Here is a 25,027-nt window from a genome sequence, read left to right on the forward strand (position 1 = left end):
GAGAAATGGCTGACCATTGAACCTTGACCGTAGAACAGCTAGCTCCCCGTTGAAAAAGTCCAGTGAGGAAATCCAAGACAGACGGCAATGAAGCCGTGAAGGGATCTATGTTATGGTGTTCCGCCCATATGGAAAAACGCTTCCATTTACTGCGATAGACTTTTCTAGTGGAAGGTTTATGTGCTGCCACCAAGATGGCTTTAACTGGTGAAGAGATGCCGGGAGTCCTGACTAAGAGTGGAACTGGAGCAGCCACGCTGTCAGCTTCAGGTTGTCCAGATTCGGGGTCAGTAGGCCTAAGGGATGGGATATTAGATCCGGAATGGGATCCAGAATCCAGGGAGGATTCACCAGATGAGACCACAGGTAAGGGAACCAAGTTTGACGAGGCCAGAATGGGGCAATGAGGATCATTCTGCTCCCCAACCGAGAGGCTTTCTGTATCAGTTTCAGCATCAGGGGTAGAGGAGGATAGGTATAAAGTAGACTGGAAGGCCAAGCATGCACTAGAGCGTCTCTCGGGGCTTCCCCGGGGGGGGGGGGGGGGATCAGAGCGAAGAAGCTGGAGCATTTCGTGTTTGAGGGAGTGGCAAAAAGATCGCAGCAGGGTTGCCCCCATTCGGCAAAAATCCGCTTCGCTACCTGGGAATTGAGAGATCACTCGTAAGGGGAAAGAATAGTGCGGCTGAGCTTGTCCGCCAGAATGTTGGACCGTCCCGGAATGTGCGTTGCAATAAGGAAGCGGTTGGTGGAGATCGCCCATTCTCACACCCTCATGGCCTCTCGACAGAGAGGGTAGGACCTGGTTGGTTCCCCTGTGTTTGTTGATGTACCAGACAACTGACATGTTGTCCGTCTGTATCGCAATAGTTCCTAGGGGGAAAAGGTTCTGAAGTGCTTGCAACGCCAACAGCACTGCCCTCATCTCCAGAACGTTGATATGCAAGGAGGTCTCTGTGTCGTTCCACGTGCCTTGGACCGTTCTGCCTGAGCAATGCCCCCCCCCCACCCGAGGCGAGAGGCATCCGTGGCGAGGGGAGGCGGCGCGCAGAAGGGTCGTCCCGTATGAAGGTCCGGGAACTGGAGCCACCATAAGAGGGCCCTCCTGCAAGCCCTGCTGAGTGAGATAGGATGGTTGAGGGGGAGAGACTGAAGGGACCATTGGACTAAAAGGGTCCACTGTAGCACCCTCATATTCAGATGAGCGTATGGAAGAAGAGTTATTGCTGCTGCCATGGAGCCTAGCGCCCTCAGGACCAATTCCGCCGGTGGGGCTTTTAATTGGAGGATGGCCCGCACATGAAGTCTCAGGTTTTGAAGTCGCTCCGAAGTGAGGAATGCTCGCAGACTTCTCGTATCTAGTTTGGCCCCTATGAAATCTATCACTTGTGTTGGAGCAAGGGAAGATTTGTCCAGGTTGATCGTAATACCTAGATGGGGAGCTAGCTGGAGAAGGTGATTTCTGGCTGCGCAGAGTAGATGCCTTGTTGGGGCGGACAGGAGCCAGTCGTCCAGGTACGGGAAGACCTGCATTCCCTGGAATCTCAGGTGGACCGCTATCACTGCTAACACTTTGGTAAACACCTTGGGGGCTGTGGTGAGACCAAAGGGAAGGACCCTGAACTGATAGTGACTGGCTCCCAGCCGGAAGCGGAGAAACCTCCTGGATCGTCTGTCCATTAAAATGTGGTAGTACGCATCCTTGAGGTCTATTGAGCACATCCAGTCGCTCTCCCGCAAGAGGGGGAGAATGGATTGAAGGGAGACCATCCGGAATTTTTCTTTGGTTACTGACAGGTTCAAGAGTGAAAGGTCGAGAATCGGTCTCAAGTCCCCTGTCTTTTTTGCACCAGAAAGAACCTGGAGTAAAACCCTAATCCGAGTTGATCTGGGGGGACGGGCTGGATAGCTCTTTTTTCTAGCAGCTGCTGAATTTCTGCAGCTGCCGCCTCCCTCTGATCGGGTGGTACATCGGGGAGGTTTTTGAGTCTGGGGACATGGTGCAGTGGGATTTTGTAACCTCTGGATATGATATGAAGCACCCAGCAATCTGACGTAATGGACTCCCAAGCCGCCAGGTGCTTCGAGAAGCACCCCCCCGACTGCCTCCAGAGTGGAGCAGTCAGGCAACCCCTCAGGGCTGCTGCGTGGGCCGATCAGAGAAAGTTTCTCTGGACCCCTCTGTCTCTAGGGCGGCGTCCTCTCTGTCCTCCTCTGCCACGGAAGGACTGGTTGTCCGGAGCAGGATGGGGCTGTTGCGATTTCCAGAACCACATCTTCTTCTGTCCCGTTTGGTTCTTGGAGAAGGATCTCTGGGGAGCAGAGAAGCGGACTCCGACGGCAGACGTCTTCCCGTCCTTTTCGCTCTGGGCAAGTGTCTCGCGAACGGTCTTGCCAAACAAGGCAGAACCATCAAAGGGGGCATTCGCAAAGGACGCCTTAAAGGGCTCCGTGAAGTCACAATGTCGGAGCCAGGCCTGACGTCTCATGACTAGACCAGCTCTGCTGGCTCTAGCGGCTCCCTCTGTGGCGTGGGACAAAAGCCGCATAGAGGTATTTGAAACTGATCTTAGAGTGGCCATACGAGTGGAGTACAACTGCTTGTGCTCTGCCGACATGGACTCTGGGGGGGGGAAGCAGCATATTCTTTGATAAGATCTCGCTGCATCCTGATGACATGTGCCATGTAGTTCAGGGACCTTACTGAGAAGGTCGCTGAACTAAAAACCCGCTTCCCGAGGCGATCCATCGAGCGGGACTCTTTGCTCGGTGGATGGACCGAAGGGCCCTCCTGAGCTAATTCCCTCTTCGTGGCTGCCGCCATCAACACGGCATCTACGGAGGGACCCTTGCTCCAATGGGACCGGTCTGCAGGGGGACTCAAAATTCTATCCGGGCATTTGGGGACTGGCTCCACAGTGTCCGGCTCCTTCCACGCCCTGGTGGTGATAAGGTCCACCAGGGGTCGGCCGGAGGGGACACCCAAGAGGTAGACGGGCCTGCTTCAAATGCCTCCAGGAACACGGACTCATCGGAGGAAGCCTTGGGGGCAGACCACCCCCCCTGATCCTGAGCATTTCCATGATGTCTCCAAAGGAGACATCCTCGGGGGTGACCTTGCGGAGCCTTCCCCTTCATCCAAGACTGTGTCCTCTGTTAAGGACTCGGGGGAGTTCACGTGTCTCCTCTTACACTTATGCTTACGAGGCACTTCCTCGGGGGGACTGTCCGAGGAGGTCTCACCAGCAAAATCCTGTTCCAGTGGAACAACGTGGGACATCAAAGCAGGCTGTCCCTGTGGCCGGGTGATGGAAGCCTGACCCAGCAGAGAGGGAGTGCAGGGTGGAGCCGATGCAAGGACCGGGGGTCCGGATGCTCTCAACAGAGCCCTCTCCACTACATCGAAGGCCAAGGGGGAGCCTCTTTCCCTGGGATCCAAAAGCTGGCTTCCACTCGGATCCGATGAAGGGATCGGAACCGGTGCCGAGGCCACCGGATCCGAAGGACCCGTGTGCTCCGACCTGGATGGAGCCGAAGGCACACTGAATCCCTCAAATCCGAAGCTCGGCCCACGGCTCCGAGAGGTCGGATCCGACGAAGGACCCGACAGACTCGAGGGCAGGGTCGGATCCGAAGTACCCAGTACTGTCGGCGCCGACCCACCCCCGGCTCCAACATTGCCTGGCTCCGAGCGCTCCGAACCCAGGAAGCGGGTTGGAGAAGGAGCTATCGGGGCAAAAAAAGGTGTTGAGCCCCGAAGGGAGGCAAGAGCACTCCCATCTGCAGCTGGGCCTGGATGAACCTTCTCATCATCCGGTCCAAGTCTGCATCAGAAAGACTATAAGTAGATCTCGACAAGGCCACCGAGGCGGGCCGGGAATGCCGCCTCAATGACCTCGACAGAGATCGGGTCTCCTCCTCCTTGGGTCCCGGGGAAAAGCAAGGGGATCAGATCCGAGGAGGAGGGGACCTGGAAGCCGTGGAGGGAGAAGCCCGCTTAGCTGGGGGGGCCGAAGCGGAGGCCTCGGCCCGCCGCTTGTGGTGCTTCTCCCTCCTTTTCTCCCTCCTGGCCTCCCTTTCCTCCGGTGTCTTAGTGGGAGTTTGAGTCCCGGCCGGGGGAAGGGGGGCAGGAGTGGCTACCACCAAGTACTGAGGAGGAGCCACGGGAGTACCGGAGGCCGAAGCTGGATCCGAGGGCAAAAGTCCCGCCAGAACCAACTTTGACCTCTGTTCTTTCAGTGCCCTGGGGTTGAACGCTGCACAAATAGAACACCCTGAGGACAGGTGTTCAACCCCAAGGCACCGAACACACTGAGTGTGGCCATCCGCCGGTGAAAGCTTATGGCCACACTCGGTGCACTTAGAAAAAATGGGTTTTGGGGCCTCCGACATTAGAAAAAATAACTACACAAACACACCAGGCCCCAAAAACACAAGCAACACACACACACTCTACGAACCAGCGAGGGGAGGAATTACACTAAAAATGAATAAAATTAACAAAAGGGGATCCTAAACACACACACTGTTTAAGAATTCAAAAAAGATTTTCTATATTGACAAGTTTTTTTCAAGACTTATCTGAAAGTCGCCAGGAGCTCTGAAATCCAGCTGTCTCTTCTAAGAGCGGCAAACTAGATCTGAGGTCAATCACGGTTGGCAGGGGATTATGGGTAAGGGGAGGAGCTAGGAGCTCAGATCCATAAGCTGTAAAATATGTTGCCGGCTCGGATCCGAAGTCGGATCCAAGACCAAAAGGTTGCTGACAAATGAAGTCCCTACTTCAGATCAGTAAGTTTCTCCAACACAAAGTTTAGGTTCCAAGCTGCAGTGGGAGCTCTCCGGGGGGGGGGGGGGGGGGGTCTTAAATTTTTGGCCTCTCTAAGGAATTGTTTTATAAGTGGATGAGAGAAGAGGGGTGGGTCATTATTGTAATGTGCTGATATGGCTGAGGCATGAATCTTAATTGACGAGAAAGATAGGCCCATGTGGCATTTCTGTTAAATAATCTAGAATATGAGGTAAGCTGGGCACCGTTGTGCCCTCCCCTTGAGAGTGGCTCCAGGAACAGTATCTTTTCCACTTTTCTGAATAGGATTTTCTAGTAATAGGCCTCCTTGCCTCACAAATGACATCCAGCACCTGCTTACTGTGGGTTGCTAGAGGTGAGTTCAGGGGATTAGCCAGGCTGCAAGGTTCAGGGTTTGAAGCTGAGAGTGCAGAATCTGGCCTGCCTGCTGGGACAGCAGAGAAGGAGTCTGAAGCAGGTGCCATGGTTGTAGCACTGTCAGACTGCACAAAAGGGGGTACCAGTGCTGACGTGGTCAGTCCGGTGCAGTCAGAATTGTCCTTTTTGATCTTTAGCAGGACCTTCGAGAGGAGAGGCAGATGGGGGAAGGCATAAACTGAGAGGCCTTCCCAGATAAAGGACAGGGCATCCACTTTCCAGGCTTAACAGTGGGGAGTTCTGGTGCAATACTTTTTCAATTGGTGGTTCTGATGGGAGACAAACAGGTCTACCTCTGGAGTCCCCCATTTGTTCCTCAAGAACTTGAATATTCTGGGTTCCAGTTTCCATTCGTGTGGGTCCATGAGATTTCTGCTTAAGTCATCTGCCAGTGAATTTAGTCTGCCTGGCAGGAACTGAGCTTGTAGGTTCACTTGGTTGCTCAAGGCTGTGTTCCACAGAGCCATGGCTAGTCTGCAGAGTGGGTAGGAATGGGTTCCCCCCTGCTTGTTTATGTACCACATAACTGTGGTGTTGTCTGTCTTTACCAATAGCTGTCCTGGAAGAATAAGGTATTTGAAGGCTGTCAGAGCATTCTATACAGCTAACATTTTTTTTTTATTGATATGCAGGTGCATCTGTATTGGGTTCCATTTGCCATGAATGCACTGTCCTGCCATATGAGCCCCCAAACATGGTCTGATGAGTCTGTTGTTAGGGTTTGGGCGGCAGGGGGTAGAGTGAAAGGGAGTCCCTTGTTGTGGTTGCAGGCCTCTGCCCACCAAAGGAACTCTGCCCTTATGCAAGGGATGATAGGAATCATTGTTTCCAGGTCCTGAGAATGCTGACGCCATAGACTTTTTAGATACCACTGAAGTTTCCTCATATGCAGTCTTGCATATGGGATTAACAGAATGCAAGTGAACATGAACCCCAGGGCTTGCAGGATTTTCCTTGCAGATAGCTGGGTTTTTTGTGGCCAGTAGGTTGAAGTAGGTTGTCAAATAAACTTGTTTCTCGGTAGAGGAATGCCATCTGGGAAGTTGTGTTCAAGCTTGCTCCCAGGAATATAATCTGTTGGGAGGGTACTAGGTGTGATTTCTTCTCATTGATGGTGTACCCCAGTGAAGTTAGAAGTCTCTTTACAAATGCCAGGTGCTGAAATAGCAAGTCCTGACTCTCTGCCTGAATAAGGCAATCGTCCAAATATGGGAAAATCTGAATATGTCTCTGCCTGCAAAATGCAATGACTGGAGCTAGGCACTTTCTGAATACCCTGGGCGCAGTAGATAAGCCAAAGGGAAGTGCAGAGAACTGATAGTCCATGGAGCCTGCCCTGAAGCTTAGGTATTTCCTGCAAGACTTCCTTATTGGGATGTGCAAATAAGCTTCTTTTAAGTCTAGGGTTGCCAGCCAGGCATCCTTGGCTAGCATAGGAAGAAGCCACTGAAGAGTTAGCATTTTGAATTATGGAACCACCAGAAAAGTGTTGAGGTTAGACAGGTCCAGAATAGGATGCCAGGAGTTTTCTTTTATGGGAACCAGGAATAGTCTTGAATAGAAACCTTGTCCCCTTTATTCTGCTGGGACAGGTTGAATAGCCTTGATGCTGAGGAGAGAACTTGTTTTTGGACCTCCACCCACTGGTTTGGGGGGAGGTCTGGCTGTCCACTTGGGGATGGGAGAGAGTGGAAGTGGAATCTGTATCCTAGGGAAACCATGTTTAAAACCCATTTGTCTTGGGTAATGAATTCCCAGTTTTTTGCATACAGGGAGAGCTTTCCTCCTAAAGGTGCAAGTAGTTGAGCAAGGCTTGGAAGAGTTAAGGATAAGTCATTGTGCAATTTTTCCATAGGGGGGTGGCTTCTACTCCCTGCTTTGGAAGTGACAGCCCCCCACTGCTTAGATCTGTGCATAGCCCAAGACTGAAGTCTTGGTGGTCTGCTGCTCCTGGGTTTGGACTGAGAAGGCCTGGAAGGTACTGGAAAGGACCAGTTCTTGGAAGGCCAGTGCTTACTGAATCTAGGTGGCTGTACTTGTAAGAAATCTTTAACAGTTTGCATACATTTAGCTTTTTCCTTCATTCTTTTGAGGACTTCTTCTGTTTTATTGCCAAAAAGGTGGTCTTGGTTTAAGGGTGCATCCAGTAATTTAGCCTTAACATGTTCTGGCATGTTTTGTTCTTTAAGCCAAGCATGCCTTTTAAGTACAGACCCAGTGACAGCAGCCCTGCAAGATGCTTCTAAAGAATCAAAACCACACTGCAAAGTACTTTTACCAACTTGGGTCAGCAGAATGCATTAACTCTTGTAAATCTTTGAGTTCAGCACAGTCAGGAATCAACATAATTTTCTGTTTAAGTAGTCCCATAATATGTTGCTGATACTTTAACATATGAAACTGGTGATGGCCAGAGTACTAGTGGTATATACCTTCTTACCCTATCTGTCTAAAGCCCTAAAATCCCAGTCAGAAGTGGCAGGATTCTTGGCAGTAGTAGCCTTAATGCTTTTAGGTCCTTGGGAAATGGTCTCTGTATCCACAGTAGGATTCTTGAAGAGGAATCTGTGAGAGTCTGGTACTCTATAGTACCTGTCAGGTTTCCTGGGAGCTGGAGGCAAAGTGTCTGGGGTAAGGCTGGATTCCAGGGAAACATCATCTACAATCTCCAGAACAGGAGGAATAGCTAGAGGCCTGTGCTGAGGCAGGTTTAAGAATTCCCTAAGTCTCTTTTTGGACTGTGAATAGTCCTGGTTTTCCCAGCGGGTTTCCTAAGGGTATGCAAGGTTTCACCAAAAGAAAAGTCCTCTGGAGGGGAAGAAGAGGGAATGGAATCCTCTGCATCAGAATCTTCATAAGTAGATAAGGGTAAATCCTGGTAGTCAGAAGGAATAGAGATATCAGATTCCTGATCAGATAAATCAGAAGGAAAATCAGTTCTAGGTCTCTTAGAGGGGGAAGGCTGGCTTCCCCTAATTAAAGCAATAAGGTCTTCAGCCATTCTAATAATTTGTGTTTGAGGCATGTGGGCCTGAGAATGCGCTTTGTTTGCCAGTTTTCTAGGCGTAGTGTGAGCTTTCGGCTTGAGGAATTCGGTATTTTTAGCTTGAAATGAAGTCGTCTGTTTAATATGAAAATCCGTAGGCCTGAAAACACCCTCAGAAGCCGATGCCTGCACAGAGGCTCCGGACCCATCCAAGGTAGAGACATCCGCAGGTTTTATAGTTGAAGAAGCATCTCGCGGCATACCGGACTCCGAATGGGTCTCAGCAGAGGCCTGTGAATCAGTAGAAGTGGGCATCAGGGGCTGCGAAAGCACCTCACTGAGTACCAGTGGACTGGCGACTAGTTTAACAGAAGCGTTGTTGGCATTTTTGGACCTATGCGGTCTGTCTCTGCCTTTATCCTTATGCTTTTTTGAAAGATTGGTAGTCGAATGGCTTAACGAAGCCATTTCGGAGTATGGAGATCGAGAATGAAAGTATTTAGCTATAAAAAAAGACTAACAATGAATAGTTCGGTCATTGAACAAGGCACAAAACCTACAGCGAGGGATGTCGTGGTCTGGGCCTAAACAGGTGACACAGTAAGAATGAAAATCTCTATGAGGTATTTGCTTTCCACAGGCAAGACAATTATTAATTTTTTTGGACATCAGTTAAAGCAAGAAAAAAGGATCCCCAACGGGGTACTTACCTTTTTGAAGACTTCAGGTCTGAAACTTGAAAATGAAAATTTCAGGAGTCGGCCGACCGGCACTTGCAAACTGCTTCTGCTTCGGGCACCGCACGGCAAGAAAGACTGATGTAATGGCGTCGGCTGCATGTTTTATACCCTTGATGACCTGACGTCATGGAAGAAGCGACAGCATTCGACGTAGAAATCCCAAGACTCTGGTATTCAGGCCGGCTGAGGGCTACCTTCAGGCAGATAACCCAAATGTGATGACTGCAACAGTGAAACACGAAGAACATCTTTCTATTACCCATCCACTCATCAAGATTTCTCTTGAAGAGGGACAGCGAGGTGCTCTGCTTGACATGTATGGGAAGTCTATTCCAGAGCATGGGCAGTCTCTAGGTGAAAAACCTATCCCTCCAACATGTTCTGTTGAATGTGGTAATGAGGTTGAGATCTCTGGAGCGTGTGGTGCGGAGGGATTGGGATTTCTTTAGATGTGGCATTTCTAACAGAGCTGGGTCAGACATGGCTTTGTAAGTCAAGCAGAGATCGCCTCTAAGTAGGCGATATGAGACAGAGAATAGCTGGAGTCTTGAGTCAGTCTGTGTAGGACATGTGTTTAATGCCCGGGATCCTCTCTGTGAGGTACTTCTGCGGCCTTTCCATCTGTTGCAAGTGTCTAGTGAGGTACATGCCAAACGGGGCATTACACTCGATGATTGGTCTAATGAGGGAAGAGTAAACAGAGATAATGACCTCTTTCCTCCTGGATGCAAAACCCTTGGTAATGAGATGTGCCACATAGAAGGACTTTCTGATCACAGTGGCAATATAGTGGTCAAAGGAGAGGTTGCTGTCAACCTGCGTCCCCAGATGTCTTATAACACCTTCAGTGTTCAGTGGGCTCCCATCGACGTGGCAATTAGTGGGAACTGAGTTTTTACCAAAGGGGATGATAGCACATTCTTTGGCGTTAAGCTTAAGACAATGGTTTCGACACCAGTCATTAGTCTCAGTGAGGCCTTTCTGTAGGATGTCTGCATGACTTGGGGAGTTAATGGCTCCCAACTTGCAGTCGTCTGTGAACTTGGTCAGCCAGAGTCCCTTTGTGTTGGCGTGGACTTCTGAGAAGTAGATGCCAAACAGGAGAGGACCCACGACCGATCTCTGTGGGACTCCACTTGTGACTGGTTGGCAGTCTGACTTGGAGTCCACTACTTTCACACTGTGTGTTCTGTGAACAACTTGCAACCCACCTAGTAATATAGGGGTTGATACCTAGTTTGGTGATTCTATCAATAATTCCTGAGTGAGGAATGGTATCAAAGGCCTTGGCCAGATCAAGGTTGGCCGTATGCACTGCCTTACCTTCATCCACAGTCCTGGTGACTGACTCAAAGAAGTTAACCAGCTTGAGCAGGCATGATCTCCCTTTCACAAAGCCAAATTGCGTGGGGTCTAGAGTTTGGAGATTTCCTACATCTTTGTTCATCAGGTCCACGACGATGTGCTCCATAGCTTTACATATCAGACTCGTCAGGCTAATGGAGTGATAATTCCCAGGGTCTATAGTCGCTCCACCTTTCTGGAGAGGGATGACTGTAACAATGCACCATTTGGTAGGGGCAGAGCCTGTGGTGAGACTGTGACTTAAGAGGACACACGGATGTGGTGCCAGTTCGCTTTGTACTTCTTATAGAACACAGCCAGGGATATCATCGGGTCCCATGGAAGGTGCATTCTTGGCCATGGACAATGCAGCTTTAACCTGTGCTGCAGTAATGCTGGGTGCCTGGCATTCTTCCGGTATTGTGATTAGTCTTTTTGGGGGGGAGAGGGGTAAAGCTGGCACTGAATCTGTTGGCAATATCTGCTGGCTCAGTACAGGACATACCATTGTGCAGCAACTCAGTGCAAATCTGGGTATTGCCGTGGAGGTTCTTGATATAGCTATAGAAGGCTTTGGGATTGTTTTTAGTGTCTGCTGGAATTCTGCCTTCATAGCTTGCTTTAGAGGATTTGATGGGGGCTCTCAACTTTTTGTTGAGGCTAATAATGAGTTTTTCCAGTCTTGGGACTTCACCTTTTTCTGCAACAGCTTCTTCCTTCTTCTTCTTTCAGCTTTTCCCAGTTAGGGGTCGCCACTGCAGATCACCTGTCTGCTCATGATTGGCAGTGGAGTTTTTTTTACAGTGTCGAGTTGCCAGCCCGGTGCCCAAGCTTCCACAGAAAGCACACAATGCACGCACTCACGCCTAGGGCCAATTTAGAGTGTCCACTCCACCTACAGCATGTCTTTGGAATGTGGGAGGAAACAGGAGAACCCGGAGGAAATCCATGTGACCACAGGGAGGACATGCAGGCTCCGAACAGAAGGCACCCCAGCAGAGGATCAAACCAGAGAACCTCTTGCTCTGATGCAGCAACTCTAACCGCTGCACCACTGCGTTCTTCCTTCTGTTGTACAGTTTATTAACGGCAGGAGTCCACCAGATTGGCTTCCTTTTTTTGGAGGATAGCATCTTGGTTCTGTTGGGTATGGCTAGTTCCATGTATTTATATACATGTTTGTACAGTGCATTGATGTATGATTCAGTAGTCATGCAGCTATTTTCTATTGGCATGGGTGCCGTAAAATTAGCCACCTCTGTTTGTAGGAGTCCAAAGTCAGCTTTGGAGAAGTTTTTCAAGGTGGTTACCTTTGTGGGGGGGGGGGGTGGGTGGGTGAGATGTGGATTTCCATGGTGATTAGTTTATGGTCAGATCTGACCAGGGAGGGATTGACTACTGGTGTAGAGCAACGGTCGCCCATGTTAGTAATAACCAGGTCAAGGATGTTGTTTTCTCTCGTGGAGTTCAGAATGAGCTGGTTCAGGGCATGGGAACTGATGAATTCCAGGAAATGTTGGGTCAGTGTATTGGTGCTTGAGTAGTTTTCCCAGTTAAAGGGTCATTGAAGTCTCCTAGTAAGAGAGTGTTGGGTTGGACCTTGATAAATTCCACGGTGCTTAGGAACGTGAAGTCAGAGTCTAGGGACATGGTTGGGGACCTGTAGCAGGCTATGACCTGGATCGCTGTCCAACCCAATGTTAGTTGTACCTGAAGTATCTCAGATGCGTTATGCTGGGCTACTAGTCTGGAGGTGTCCATATCCTTTATGAATATGGAGACACCACTGCCTTTACACCACTGCCTTTGGAGCTTCAGTCCATGTTTCGGGGCCGAAAGGTGTGGAATGAGTTATAGTCTGGTAGTGCAGGGGTGCTTTCTGCCACTTTAAAGCAGGTCTCCGTTACAGCACAAATGTCGATGTTCTCCATTTTGAGGAGTGCTTCTAGCGAATGCATCTTAAGATTTAGACTTCTAGCGTTGAGCAGCATGACCCTCAGACTGCATTTATTTATTGTTGTTACGGTGGTAATTTGGTCTTTGGAATGCCACCTAAAAAAGGCACTATAGGAGTTGCAAGACTCTTAGCCAGTACCCGGAAACCCAGGGGTGACAAATGCAGGCCATCTCTGGCAAAGCATCAAGGTCCGTCAATCATGTCATCCCACACAAATATTGGATCCCCTTAGAATGACACCAGAAACGTAGTCAATTGTTGAAGTCAACCATTTTTTGTTTGTACTGCGGTTTCATTCTGGGTGACAGAAGGAGACTGCTCAGGGCTAGTGTCATACCTGCCTGGGCCACATAATCTGAGAGCTCCACCATGTCTCTTTTCATGTAGTCCAGAGAAGTGCATCTCATGTCATTCACACATACACAGACAATGACAGAGTCACACTTGTACTTGCTGTGGAGTGACTTGAGTGCATGTGTTATGTATCAGATTCTGGCACCTGGTAGACAGCTGACTGTTACCTTCTCCTTATTCAACCTAGTGAGTGGGACCTCTGTGTGCCTCACTATTGAGTCACCTATGATTAGTGTATTGGGCAAGTTGCTTAGCCTTAGGGGCTTAGGTTGAGGGGCACACTGTGGAGGTGAACTGTGTCTCCTGTGGCTTGTGCTGTGTTGTGGTGGTCGAGTGTGTTTCTGTCTTAAGAGGTCTCTGCATAAGGCAGATGCAGAATAATTACAGGGTAGATAAGACTGGCGGGGAGATAGAATGCAGAACTGTTTCCTTCCTTGTTAAGCAAATACAATGTAAATCCAGCTATGCCAAATGAATCCAAGAGCAGGCTACTTCATCAAAGAGTTCACCCTTTAGATTACAGCTCAAGTAGCATGTATAGACAAAGGAAGTTACAAAACAATACCATTCAAAGGATTTCTTTAGAAATTACAACACTGTTAATGTGTGCAATTCCTGAAAACAACTGCACTGATAACAGCACGACTTCTGCCTTGTTCAGAGAAATATAAAGCCCACAAAGCATGTCAAGAGCACTGTCTCTCTCTCTCTCTCTCTCACACAGAACACAGAGCACCGCCAGATGTGGAATACTGGCTAAGAATTCAAGGAGGCAAAACATGGCAGCGCTTATGCTCAACTAAACATTGGAATCACTGATACTTAATTTGAAGTTGGGATGTTTGAATATAAATATCAAAAGGGCAGAAAGAATTGAAATCTAACCACTGGGGAGAGTTGCACCTTAACATCATGAGATGTAAGACACAAACAGTGACGTGTGTGTGTGTGTGTGTGTGTGTGTGTGTGTGTCTGTGTGCACGCACGCAGAAACATAACTAGGGTGGGATGAAGGGGTTGGCTGCCTTGGGCACTGCTGTCACGGGACATAATCAAGCAGGTGTCAGTAATGATGAAGTGCAATACCAGCATTCGTTCATGAGAACAGCTCTCAACTGTTCTGCTTAAAGAACTCTGGACAAAGCGAAAAACAATGGAGGTACAAATGTACAAAATCGGGGGAAGTTTTAAATATTATTCTAATTAATAGAGTTGCAGGTTTTGCATCAATATGCTTTTTTTGAACAACAGGCAGCATGACTCTCAACTATGGCATTACTGACCAACTATAATCCATTTACCAGAAAATCAAAAATTCTATGAGATAAAAGGCAAAAATATGAGGACAAATTGGGGACGTTCAGCAAAAAAAGGGACGTGTGTGATATTTTAACTGAAGGAAACTGTTACATCTGAAGCATGTAGACTGCTACAGTTTTTTTTTTTTTTTTTTTTGTTTTTGGTCTCTAAAGTCTTTTTTTATGGGGGAGGGGGCGTAACTGGTAAGAATGTGCAGTACCAGCAATTAGTTAAATAAAATGCATTTGTGGGCACAGCTGAAATGTTCAGTGTGTGTGGCAGTTTGACATGAGCAAGTAACATAGGTCGTAAACAGTTTGCTGCAGTTTTAAATAGAAGACTTAGCTACAATTATGTGTGTGTGTGTGTGTGTGTGTGTGATGTAAAAGGAAGTCAAAACCTGGACTCAGGAAGCAAAAAGGAGGAATGCAGTTACATAGGATACAGCAGGTTGTGTGCACTGCATTTCAAATGTGCTATGTAGAGGCACTTTAGACACATCAGCAAACAAGTTAATAGTGCACAACATACTTATGCTGTGTACTCTGTAACAGTGGCACTGCTGGTGATTTGACAAGCAGATATAGAGACTCAAGGCAGACAGTAGAAGCCTGTAGACTTTGTAAGTACAGGCACAAAGCATGAAACTCTGTTGAGGAGGTTACATTTTACCCTGTAACAGGTGCACAAAGACTGCCATGCTGTGTTCTTACAGGAATGAAAACACACAAATGTATTTAGATGTAAAGCATGAAAGCAAGTGTGCAGATGTTTTGCAATTGAAGATGATGAAACAGACTGCATTCATCTCGCACATGCACATACTTGTTGGTATGCTAGAATATTCCCTCTATGTTTACTAATGTATGCAGAAAATATTACAACTATGCAGGAATGGGGTATGCAACTTATACATTTTTGACTCTGGTTGCAGTTCATTACCAGTTCATGTATACTGGTCACTATCTGCATCTTAGTAGGGCTTGGTTCACTGTGTGTGCCATCACTCTGATACTGTGTTTCAAGGCCCTAGTATTTTGGTACCTATCTTTAAGAATAAGGGTGATGTGCAGAGCTGCAGTAACTACACAGGGATAAAATTGATCAGTCACAGCTTGAAGTTATGGGAAAGAGTAGTGGAAGCTAGGTTAAGAAGGGAGGTGATGACTAGTGATCAGCAGTATGGTTGCATGCCAGGAAAGAGCACTACAGATGCAATATTTGCTCTGAGAATGTTGGAGAAATACAAAGGTCAGACGGAGTTGCATTGTGTCTTTGTGGACTTAGAGAAAGCATATGACAGGGTGCCTAGAGAAGAGTTGTGGTATTGTATGAGGAAGGCGGGAGTGGCAGAGAAGTATGCAAGAGTGGTACAGGATATGGACAAGGGTAGTGTGACATTGGTGAGGACTGCGGTGGGAGTGACAGATACGTTTAAGGTGGAGGTGGGATTACATCAAGGATCAGCTCTGAGCCCTTTCTTATTTGCAGTGGTGATGGACAGGTTGACAGATGAGATTAGACAGGAGGCCCCGTGGACTATGATGTTTGCAGATGACATTGTGATATGTAGTGAGAGTAGGGACCAGGTTGAGGAGACCCTGGAGAGGTGGAGATATGCTTTAGAGAGGAGAGGAATGAAGGTCAGTAGGGCTAAAACAGAATATATGTGTGCAAATGAGAGGGAGGGTAGAGGAATGGTGAGGATGCAGGGAGTAGAGTTGGCAAAGGTGGATGAGTTTAAGTACTTGGGATCAACAGTTCAGAGTAATGGTGAGTGTGGAAGAGAGGTGAAGAAGAGAGTACAGGCAGGGTGGAATGGGTGGAGAAGAGTGTCAGGAGTGATTTGTGACAGACGGGTACCAGTAAGAGTGAAAGGGAAGGTCTACAAGAGGGTAGTGAGAACAGCTATGTTATATGGGTTGGAGACGGTAGCACTGACGAAAAGGCAGGAGTCAGAGCTGGATGTGGTAGAGTTAAAGATGTTAAGATTTGCACTGGGTGTGTCTAGGATGGACAGCATTAGGAATCAGTATAGTAAAGGGTCAGCTTAGGTTGGAGAGTTTGGAGACAAAGCAAGAGAGGCGAGATTGCATTGGTTTGGACATGTTCTGAGGAGGGATGCTGGATATATTGGGAAAAGGATGCTAAGGATGGAGCTGCCAGGTAAGAGGAAAAGAGGAAGGCCTAAGATAAGGTTTATGGATGTGGTGAGAGAGGATATGCAGGCGGTTGGTGTGAAAGAGCATGATGCAGAGGACAGGAAGAAATGGAAACGAATGATCCGCTGTGGCGACCCTTAACAGGAACAGCTGAAAGAAGATGATGAGTAGTCCTGCCTTAAGGTAGAACAAGCCCAGACATACTGATTGCAACAATTATGATGCAGATATTGACCCGTACACATGAACTGGTAATGAACTGCAACCAGAGTCAAAAATGTGTAAGCTGCAAACCCTGTTCCCAACAGAGGTAACAACATCCTTGACCTGGTCATTACTAACATGGGCGAATGTTGCTCTCCACCAATAGTCAACTCCTCCCTGGTTAGATCTGACCATAAACTAATCACCCTGGAAATCCACATCCCTCCCACCCCCACCCCCACCCCCCACAAAGGTAACCACCATGAAAAACTTCTCCAAAGTTAACTTTGGGCTCTTAAAAACAGAGGTGGCCGGCACCCATGTAAATGGAGAATAGCTGCATGACCGCCAACTCATACACCAATGCACTGTACAAACACATACACAAATGCATGGATCTCGCCATACCCAACAGAACCAAGACGCTCTCCTCCAAAAAAAAAAAAAGCCAATCTGGTGGTCCCCTGCCATAAACAAACTCTACAACAGAAGGAGGAAACTGATGCGGAATAAGTGAAGTCCCAAGACCGGAAAGACTCCCTTATCAGCCTCAACAAGAAGTTGAAATTCCTCATCAAATCCTCTAAAACTAGCTATGAAAACAGAACTGCAGTAAAGAATCTCCACGGCAATACCCAGATTTGCTCTGAGCTACTGCACAGTGGTACCTCCTATACCGAGCCAACAGATATTGCCAATATACTGGCCGACAGATTCAGTGCCAACTTTATCCCACTCCACCCCCCAAAGGACCAATCACAATACCAGTAGATTGCCAGGCACCCAGTATTACCGTTACACAGGTTAAAACAGCACTGTCCAAGGCCAAGAATACAGCTTCTATGGGACCTGACAATATCCCTGGCTGTGTTCTACATGAACTACTCACCTGTGTGCCCTGTTAAATCACAGCCTCACCTCAGGATTTGCCCTACCGAATGGCGCACTGCTACAGTCATCCCTCTCCACAAAGGAGGAGTGACTACAGACCCTGTGAACTATCGCCCCATTAGCCAGACAAGTCTGATATGCAAAGCTATGGAACGCATCATCATGGACCTAATAAACAAGGATATAGGGAATCTCCAAATCTGGATCCCACACAATTTGGTTTTGTGAAGGGTAGATCATGCCTGCTCAACTTGGTCGACTTCTTTGAGTCAGTCACCAGAGTTGTGGATGAAGGCAAGGTGGTTCATACAGCCTACCTTGATCTGGCCAAGGCCTTTAATACCATTACCCACTCAAGAATCATAGGAAAACTCACTATAGAACCAACAGTGTGAAAGTAGCTGACTCCAAGTCAGACTGCTGACCAGTAACAAGGCCAACACAAAGGGACTGACAAATTCCGCAGACGATTTCAAGTTGGGAGCTATTATTAACTCCCCAAGTGATGTTGACATCCTACAGAAAGGCTTCACTGAGGCCAATGACTGGTGTCAGAACCATGGCCTTAAGCTCAATGCCAAAAAAATGTGTTGTCATCTCCTTTGGGAAAAATCCAGTTCCCATGAATTACCACATTAATGGTAGTTCACTGAACACTGAAGGCGTTATAAGAGATCTGGGAACACAGGTTGACAGCAACCTCTCTTTTGAGCACCACATTGCCCCTGTGGTTAGAAAGTCCTTCTATGTGGCACATATCATTACTAAGGGTTTTGCGTCCAGGAAGAAAGAGGTCATTGTCTCCCTCTACTCTTCCCTCATTAGGCCAGTCATCGAGTACAATACCCCATTTGGCATGTACCTCACTAGACACCTGAAACAAGTGGAAAGGCCGCAAAAGTACCTCACAAAGAGGATCCTAGACCTTAAACACTTGCGTTATATGGACAGACTCAAAAAACTCCAACTATTCTCTGTCTCATATCGCCTACTTAGAGACGATCTTTGCTTGACTTACAAAGCCATGTCTGACCCAGCACTTTTAGGAATGCTACATCTAAAGAAATTGCAATCCCTCTGCACCACAAACTCCAGAGACCTCAACCTCATTACCACAATCAATAGAATGTACTGGATGGACAGGTTCATAACTTAGAGATTTGTCAGTGCTATGGAACAGACTTCCCATACATGTCAAATGGAGCACATCGGTGGCCCTGTTAAAGGGAAATCTTGATAAGTGGATGGGAAATAGAAAATTCACCCCAGGGATCACTCCAGTGGCTCTACTCAACAGAGGCACTGGGAACTAACGTTGGGTGGCACGATGCCAGGGTAAATCCTATGGGCTAGGTTTGCAAAGGCTCCAGGGCCATTAGCCTAGTAGACACCTATGAACCTATGAAGCTGGTGTGCTCCAACTACAAAGAAAACTGTTTACGGGACTGCTTTATAGTTAAGTTTTTCAACATGGTCAATGGACAGGTACATATATATAGCTGTGTGTGTACATATGTCTAGTGATAAAACAGTACAGAGCTACTAGTGTTTAGCTTGCTGGTTACAGTCTCTGAGCTGTGTGTTCCTGGGGGTACCCTTTATAATGACAGTGGAAGTGCTGACAAAACTTCCTGCATCCTGGTGGGTGAACAGGACATTAAGTCCTTTGGTAGATATGGCTGTGACTACACTGGAGCACCTATTAGGTGAGAGCCTTAACATTAAGTACAGGTAAGTATGAACTACATTACCAGCGCTAATTAGATACAACTGCTCAGCTGTACTTAAGTTACTCACTATAATGCAGACGAGGCTATATAACACTGGCTGGTTACAGCCCTGATGTCCCCTTTGTGACAAACCATACTGGGGATTTTCTATGCATTTCTTAGAGTACTAGTCCTGTGTAATGCATGGCATGGCTAGGAATCCTGCAATTATTCCATCAAGTTAATGGACCTAAAGAATAACTCCACTGTAGGTAAATGTATTCCAGTTATTTTAACCCAAAACCATATCACCCAGGTATATTGTTGTGCCTAGTAAACCTTCAGTATCCTACAATGTCAGTTCCTTTTTTTCTCAAAGCAGAGATCATTAAGGTCCCATTATCATTTTTCTCTAATGAAGACTCACAATGTTTCTGAAAAGAATTTGTGTGGCATACAACAGATCACACTCCTTAAATAAATTTCCCAATTAAGTCAGCATCCAGAATTTTATATCATGAACATGTATCTCACTGAAATTCACACAGTGCTGTAAATCAAACCTACAGCTAAAGTGAAACTATTTTCTAAAGAGTTCACTACTGGAGCAATCATTACATGAATGGCAGGGTTCACTTACACTGTAACTCTGAATAAACATTTCTGGCCACTGGAGTGTTGTTCTTACCCATGTTAACTCTACAAGGATGAAGGGCAGTACAGAATGCTGTTAAAATGTTTGATCTTTGTCAAATGTCAGTGAGAAAAAAACTTATGCCAGAGTTGCTATAACTGATACCAGATTAAGAAAGTAGGAAAGGTGGCATGAAACCTGTGACATCCCCTCTCTGGGTCAGAAATCAAGGAGCCTGAATCCTCACTACTGACACTGGAGAGGGACATTCACTTGGAACAAAAGTGGATACACCCAGTATGTCCAGATGAGGCTGTTTGTATCAAGCACAATTTCCCTTAAGAGCACACAGGGATCACACACAGTCCGGGGCTGGTTTTTCCCTTCTCTCTCTCCAGATACCCAATAAGACTCCCCACTGGCATAGGTGTATAGAGTTGAGTCCTCAGCAGAGTGTCCAAACCAAGTCCTCCACCACTCTCTCTCTGTGAAACCAGTACTTCATGACCTTGTTCCAAGCAGCTGACACACACACTCCGAGATTTGATTTTCAGACACACACACATACACACACCTGAGAAAAGCTTGCACAGATATACTAGCTATGCCCCCTTCTGTCCAGACTATAAGGTAGTCAGTGCCACCAGACACTCCAAAGCCAACTATTCTAAGGCTCTAACAAGGGTACCCAATTATGCTGAGTGAAATTAATATTAATACAAATAGTACTGTTTTGACCAATGCAGCAAGGCTTTCAGGAGTGGCCACAGAGTCACCAAGTAGATACAAGTACTCTCAAAGATTAAAATATTCTCTAAAGGACTATCCATTATGTAAAGTTTAAATATATTTAATAATAACTATTAAAATAACATGAAAATAGGAAATATATATTTACAATAAACACCAGTGTTTCAATCACAGGAAATATTAAAATAACACAGATGAATAGATTCACACAGATACAGAAAAACAGTACTTAACTAATCTCACTATATTTCCCTGGTTTAATTACTAGCACAAGGCAAGATGAAGTGGGTTGACAGATCATTTTGTGTCATGTTCCAAGAAATAGACTGCTATGAGACCTTAGTCTCGTCTAGTATTAAAATATCATTTTTGTCCAAGATTACAGAATGACATGACATACATCTGGGTCATCAGACTTCTGGTTTCCATGCTATCCCCACTTCTAGAAAATGAACCAGAATTTGGCACATATGGGTTATCATACACACAGAGCTTTGCTGAGATGTGTTATAGCTTCTGGAAGCTATAAAACCAAAAACCACTTCCACTTTTCCAACAGGAGCTAATAAACTATTCTCTGGCACAGATATTTAGTCTCTGGCTGCAATCAGAACTATAAGATACAATCTTTATGGCCTAAATTAAGTAATTTAATGTCTTACTATTTTTCAAAGTTAGCTGGACTGAGATTAACTTCTTCTCTCCCAGTATCATCTGTTAAAACATGTATAGTAGAGAGTCGATTATCCAAATTACTTGGGACCTTGGGTAGTTTGGATAATCAAACATATAATTGAACCAGATAAAAAACTTCTAAAATCTTGCTTTTTCTGCACACAGGGAATAGACTTTTTCTACCATTCAGCAATTCCAGTGGACAATAAAGAATATTTTTCACACATGAGCAGGCTACAAGCTCAAAAAACACACAGGTGAATACTTATAACCTTATATATATATATATATATATATATATATGTATATATATATATATATATAAATATATATATATATATATATATATATATACATAAATATATATATATATATATATATATATATATATATATATATATATATATATATATATATATATATATATATACACATATATATATATATATATATATATATATATGAATTTTCCTACCCGACAACTTTGGAAGGTTGCATTCGAATAATTGATGTTTCTGATAATCGACTCTCTACTGCACATTTAATCAATTGCAATACAGTCAGGACCCACTGTGGGTACACTTTTAACACAAGCTGCTTTACAAATAAATTTTTCAACACAAGTATCTGTACAAATCAGTTTGATATACAATTGACATATAATTCTTTACAAAATTCCAGATAGCTGTACTGGTATATGTTACACATCCACTGCCCTACTTCTCCTGGCATAGCTATCAATACCTCACATCAGAAAAGCTTACTAGAACTACAAATGAGAATACCTAAAAAGATCCTGCAAATACCTGTAGCAATAATTAATTGCATTATGAAGAGGTTTCAGCAGCTTAAAGTCAACACAAATCACAGCAGTTCAATAAAAAAAAAAAACCACTGGAATCATCTCCAGAGACAGCCTAAGAAGCCAGTGATTTCCAACATGTTCTATGTGAATGCAAAAACAAACCACTTGATTTAAGGCATCTGGGCTGTATTTAAAGGGATGCATGCAGATAAGGCTAAAGACTGATAAAAACAAGATCACATCAGTATGGCAGTCCCCCATGAAGGACATTAGGGGTTATTATTAAACTATTATCAATATAGCTATAGGTCTTGCTTCATTCCTGAGTCTGGATATTTAATGTGTTACTCCGGTGGATTACTACATTAGGGGGTATAAAACTGAGGTACTTGCACCACACAGAAGGTCAGGATTTGAAGAAAAATGTTTTTATGGGTTACAGTAAGTTTTTTTCAATCTCCTTAATGCTGGGAATACTGTTTATACTTTATCATGACTTTCACAAAAATGTTGAGCTGCTTATTTATTTAACCCATGTTGTGTGCTGCCTTAACCTATATTTTTTCTAACAAAGCATTACTTGTGCAGTCATATTCTTTATACTATACTTGGGTGATTTTCCTTTTGTGATTTCTAGAACCCCTAGTACTCTACTGTAACACACATTTTTTTTTAATTAAGTCTAATAATAGTTTGGTAGTAACTGACTATTACATTTTGTAATGTTGCTGTAATTTGCTGAGTTACTCAGTGTGGACTGTAGAAAGTAGACTGTCAGATGTGGTACCCAATAACCATTCAAAATCTCGGGACCCATATTACTGAGTTCAAAGATATGGAGACAATATGGCCAAAAATCTGGACTTGCATATACTAAAGTCCATGATTACCATTTCTCATAATATTCGCTTTTCTCTGATGTATGACGATATCAGTTGTTACATAAAAGTTCAGGGGGGACATGTCCCCACATGAAGGGGTGCAGGGGGACCTTGCCCACCAGCAAAAAAAAAAAAAAGTTTAAAGAAGAGTGATATCCAATATTTGCTCTTCTCCTGTATTTTTGGTCTTGTTTTCGGCGTCTTGGGACTCAGCAATGCAAGTCTCTAGACTTGAATAGGGAACCAAGATATTCATTACTGCAACAAATACAGCAACCCATTTTGAAAAAAGTAAATGTCATGACAGCTATCAATTTCTATACTGTGCAAAAGTTTTTAGAAAGGTAACAGGACTGCACCTAAAACCGTGAGCTGAGTGCAATTTCTGTAAAAAAGTCTTCTTTTCTTTGTTTTAACCAGAATTAAGTTGCGCAATCATTACCTTCCACTCGTCTCCATCACTGAGTACACCAACTGAAACATCCTTCGTATCATAAAAATGCTTTGCCTTTTCTGTTGTGATGACTTTTACTTCAACCTGTTACGTAGAAGAAAGACAAAAGTCACTCTGCATTTTTTAGGTCTTATTTTCTTCCATAATAATTTTGAGGTCATTTATATATGATAACACTTCCTCATGTAAATGTATGACTTAACTGCAGAGGTGTTATGCAAGTCAGATAAGAACAGGTCCAAGGTATTAGTTAATGGGTTAAGGTAATAACAGTTGCGGTTTCCTAATCAGTTTACCACAGGATGATAAGATATGGAATTTCCTAATCAAATGAAACTCAAAAAAAAAAAAAAAAGGAAGTTGTCTTACCATAACATTCCATCCGCGTTGCTGATCTTCTTCCAGTCATCACTGATGGGTTAGGTTCTGAGCCCTCGGAACAGATTCTGCCTAATACCAAGCTCGCATACACCAAAAACTCTCGAGCTAAGCTGCTACCCACAATGCCTTTCTCCGAGTTACCTCAGATCGAGTTTGCATGCAACATATAGAAGAAAACAGAGGCCATTTCTGCGCAGAAACCCTGAAACACCACAAGGACCCATAAGACCCACCAGAAGCCTTTGGTGGGGGACGGTGGAAGGGTGTGATGACTGGAAGAAGATCAACAACTCAGATGCAACGTTATGGCAAGACATAACTTCTTTATCTGAAGTTGTTAATCTTCTTCCTATTCATCACTGATGGGACAGAATCCCAAGCTACTTGGAGAACCCTGGGTAGCCCCTAAGGAAGATCATTCCTGAGAACCATAGAGCCGAAGGCTGCTCTTCCCCTGGAGACCAAATCCAATTTGTAATGTTAGATGAAAGTATAGGGTTTAGCCCAAATGGCTGCTGCGCAAATGTCATCCATGGAAGCCTTGGAGTGAAAGGCAATCAAAGTTGCAATGGCCCTAGTTGAATGAGCTTTGATTTGAACAGGTTTAGATTCATTCACTAGGGAGTATGAAAAGGTAATACAATCTCTGAGCCATTTTGATAAAGTAACTTTTGATACAGCACATCCCATTCTTGGACCAGAAAAGGAAATGAAAAGCTGATCCGACTTGTGGAAAGACTTAGTCCTGTCCAGGTAGAAGCGTAGTTGTCTATGTACATCCAATGAATGTAGACAGTATTCTCCCTTGTTAGAATAATTTGAAAAAAAACACAGGGATCTCAATGGACTAGTTAACAGAGAAGTTGGACACCACTTTGGGGAGAAAGGATGGGTTAGTACGACAGGATACTCTGTCCTTATGGAAGATTAGATAAAGGCTCTTGATGCATAAGGCTTGTAACCCAGATATCCATCTGCTGATGTGACCGCTACCAGAAACAACGATTTCTATGACAGGAATTTAAGATCACATGTTGCAGCAGGCTCAAAGGGGGGTAGAGAGAGAGACTGTAGAACCAGAGAGAGATTCCATGTCTCCACAGGTTGCCTGATAGGAGGCCTGCTATGGAAAACTCCCTTAAGAAAGGTCTTGCAAAGGCTGGTGGAGATAAGAGGAACGCCATCCGAGCCATTACGGAAATTGGAAATAGCTGCTAAATGGACTGGAATAGTAGAAGCTGATGCCCCATTGTCAAACAACTCAAAGATACTGAAGTACAGCAGCTGTAGGAGTTGAAAAAGGATCTAGCATCTGATTATTAGATCAGATAGTGAATCTTTTCCATTTGTCTCTGTAGAGTTTTCTGCTGGATGGTTTATGGGAGGTCAGAATAATATCGCCGACAGGTGAGGAGAGGGCTTCCTGCCTGACGACTAATGGAAGTGGAGAAACCAAGCTGTCAGCTTGAGAGTGGATAGATTTGGGGAAGTCAGCCCTTGTGGGTGAGATATTAGGTCCTGACGAGTGTCCAGCATCCAAGGAGGTTGTAACAGGTGAGGCCGGAGGAAGGGAA

General features: G+C 45.4%; 1 protein-coding gene across 3 annotated transcripts in view; it reads right to left on the minus strand.

Moving 5' to 3' along the window:
- Positions 1-25,027, minus strand: part of PPCDC (phosphopantothenoylcysteine decarboxylase) — a 1,155,725-nt gene that overhangs the window by 304,567 nt on the left and 826,131 nt on the right. For all 3 annotated transcript variants that reach the window (XM_044077243.1, XM_044077242.1, XM_044077244.1), the window contains one exon: positions 23,061-23,156. In XM_044077243.1, the coding sequence (XP_043933178.1) occupies positions 23,061-23,156 (96 nt within the window). The remainder of the gene's footprint in view (positions 1-23,060; positions 23,157-25,027) is intronic.

The sequence above is a fragment of the Protopterus annectens genome, chromosome 7.part0, assembly GCF_019279795.1.
Source record: "Protopterus annectens isolate FY-2018-M chromosome 7.part0, PAN1.0, whole genome shotgun sequence".
Classification (NCBI taxonomy): domain Eukaryota; kingdom Metazoa; phylum Chordata; order Ceratodontiformes; family Protopteridae; genus Protopterus; species Protopterus annectens.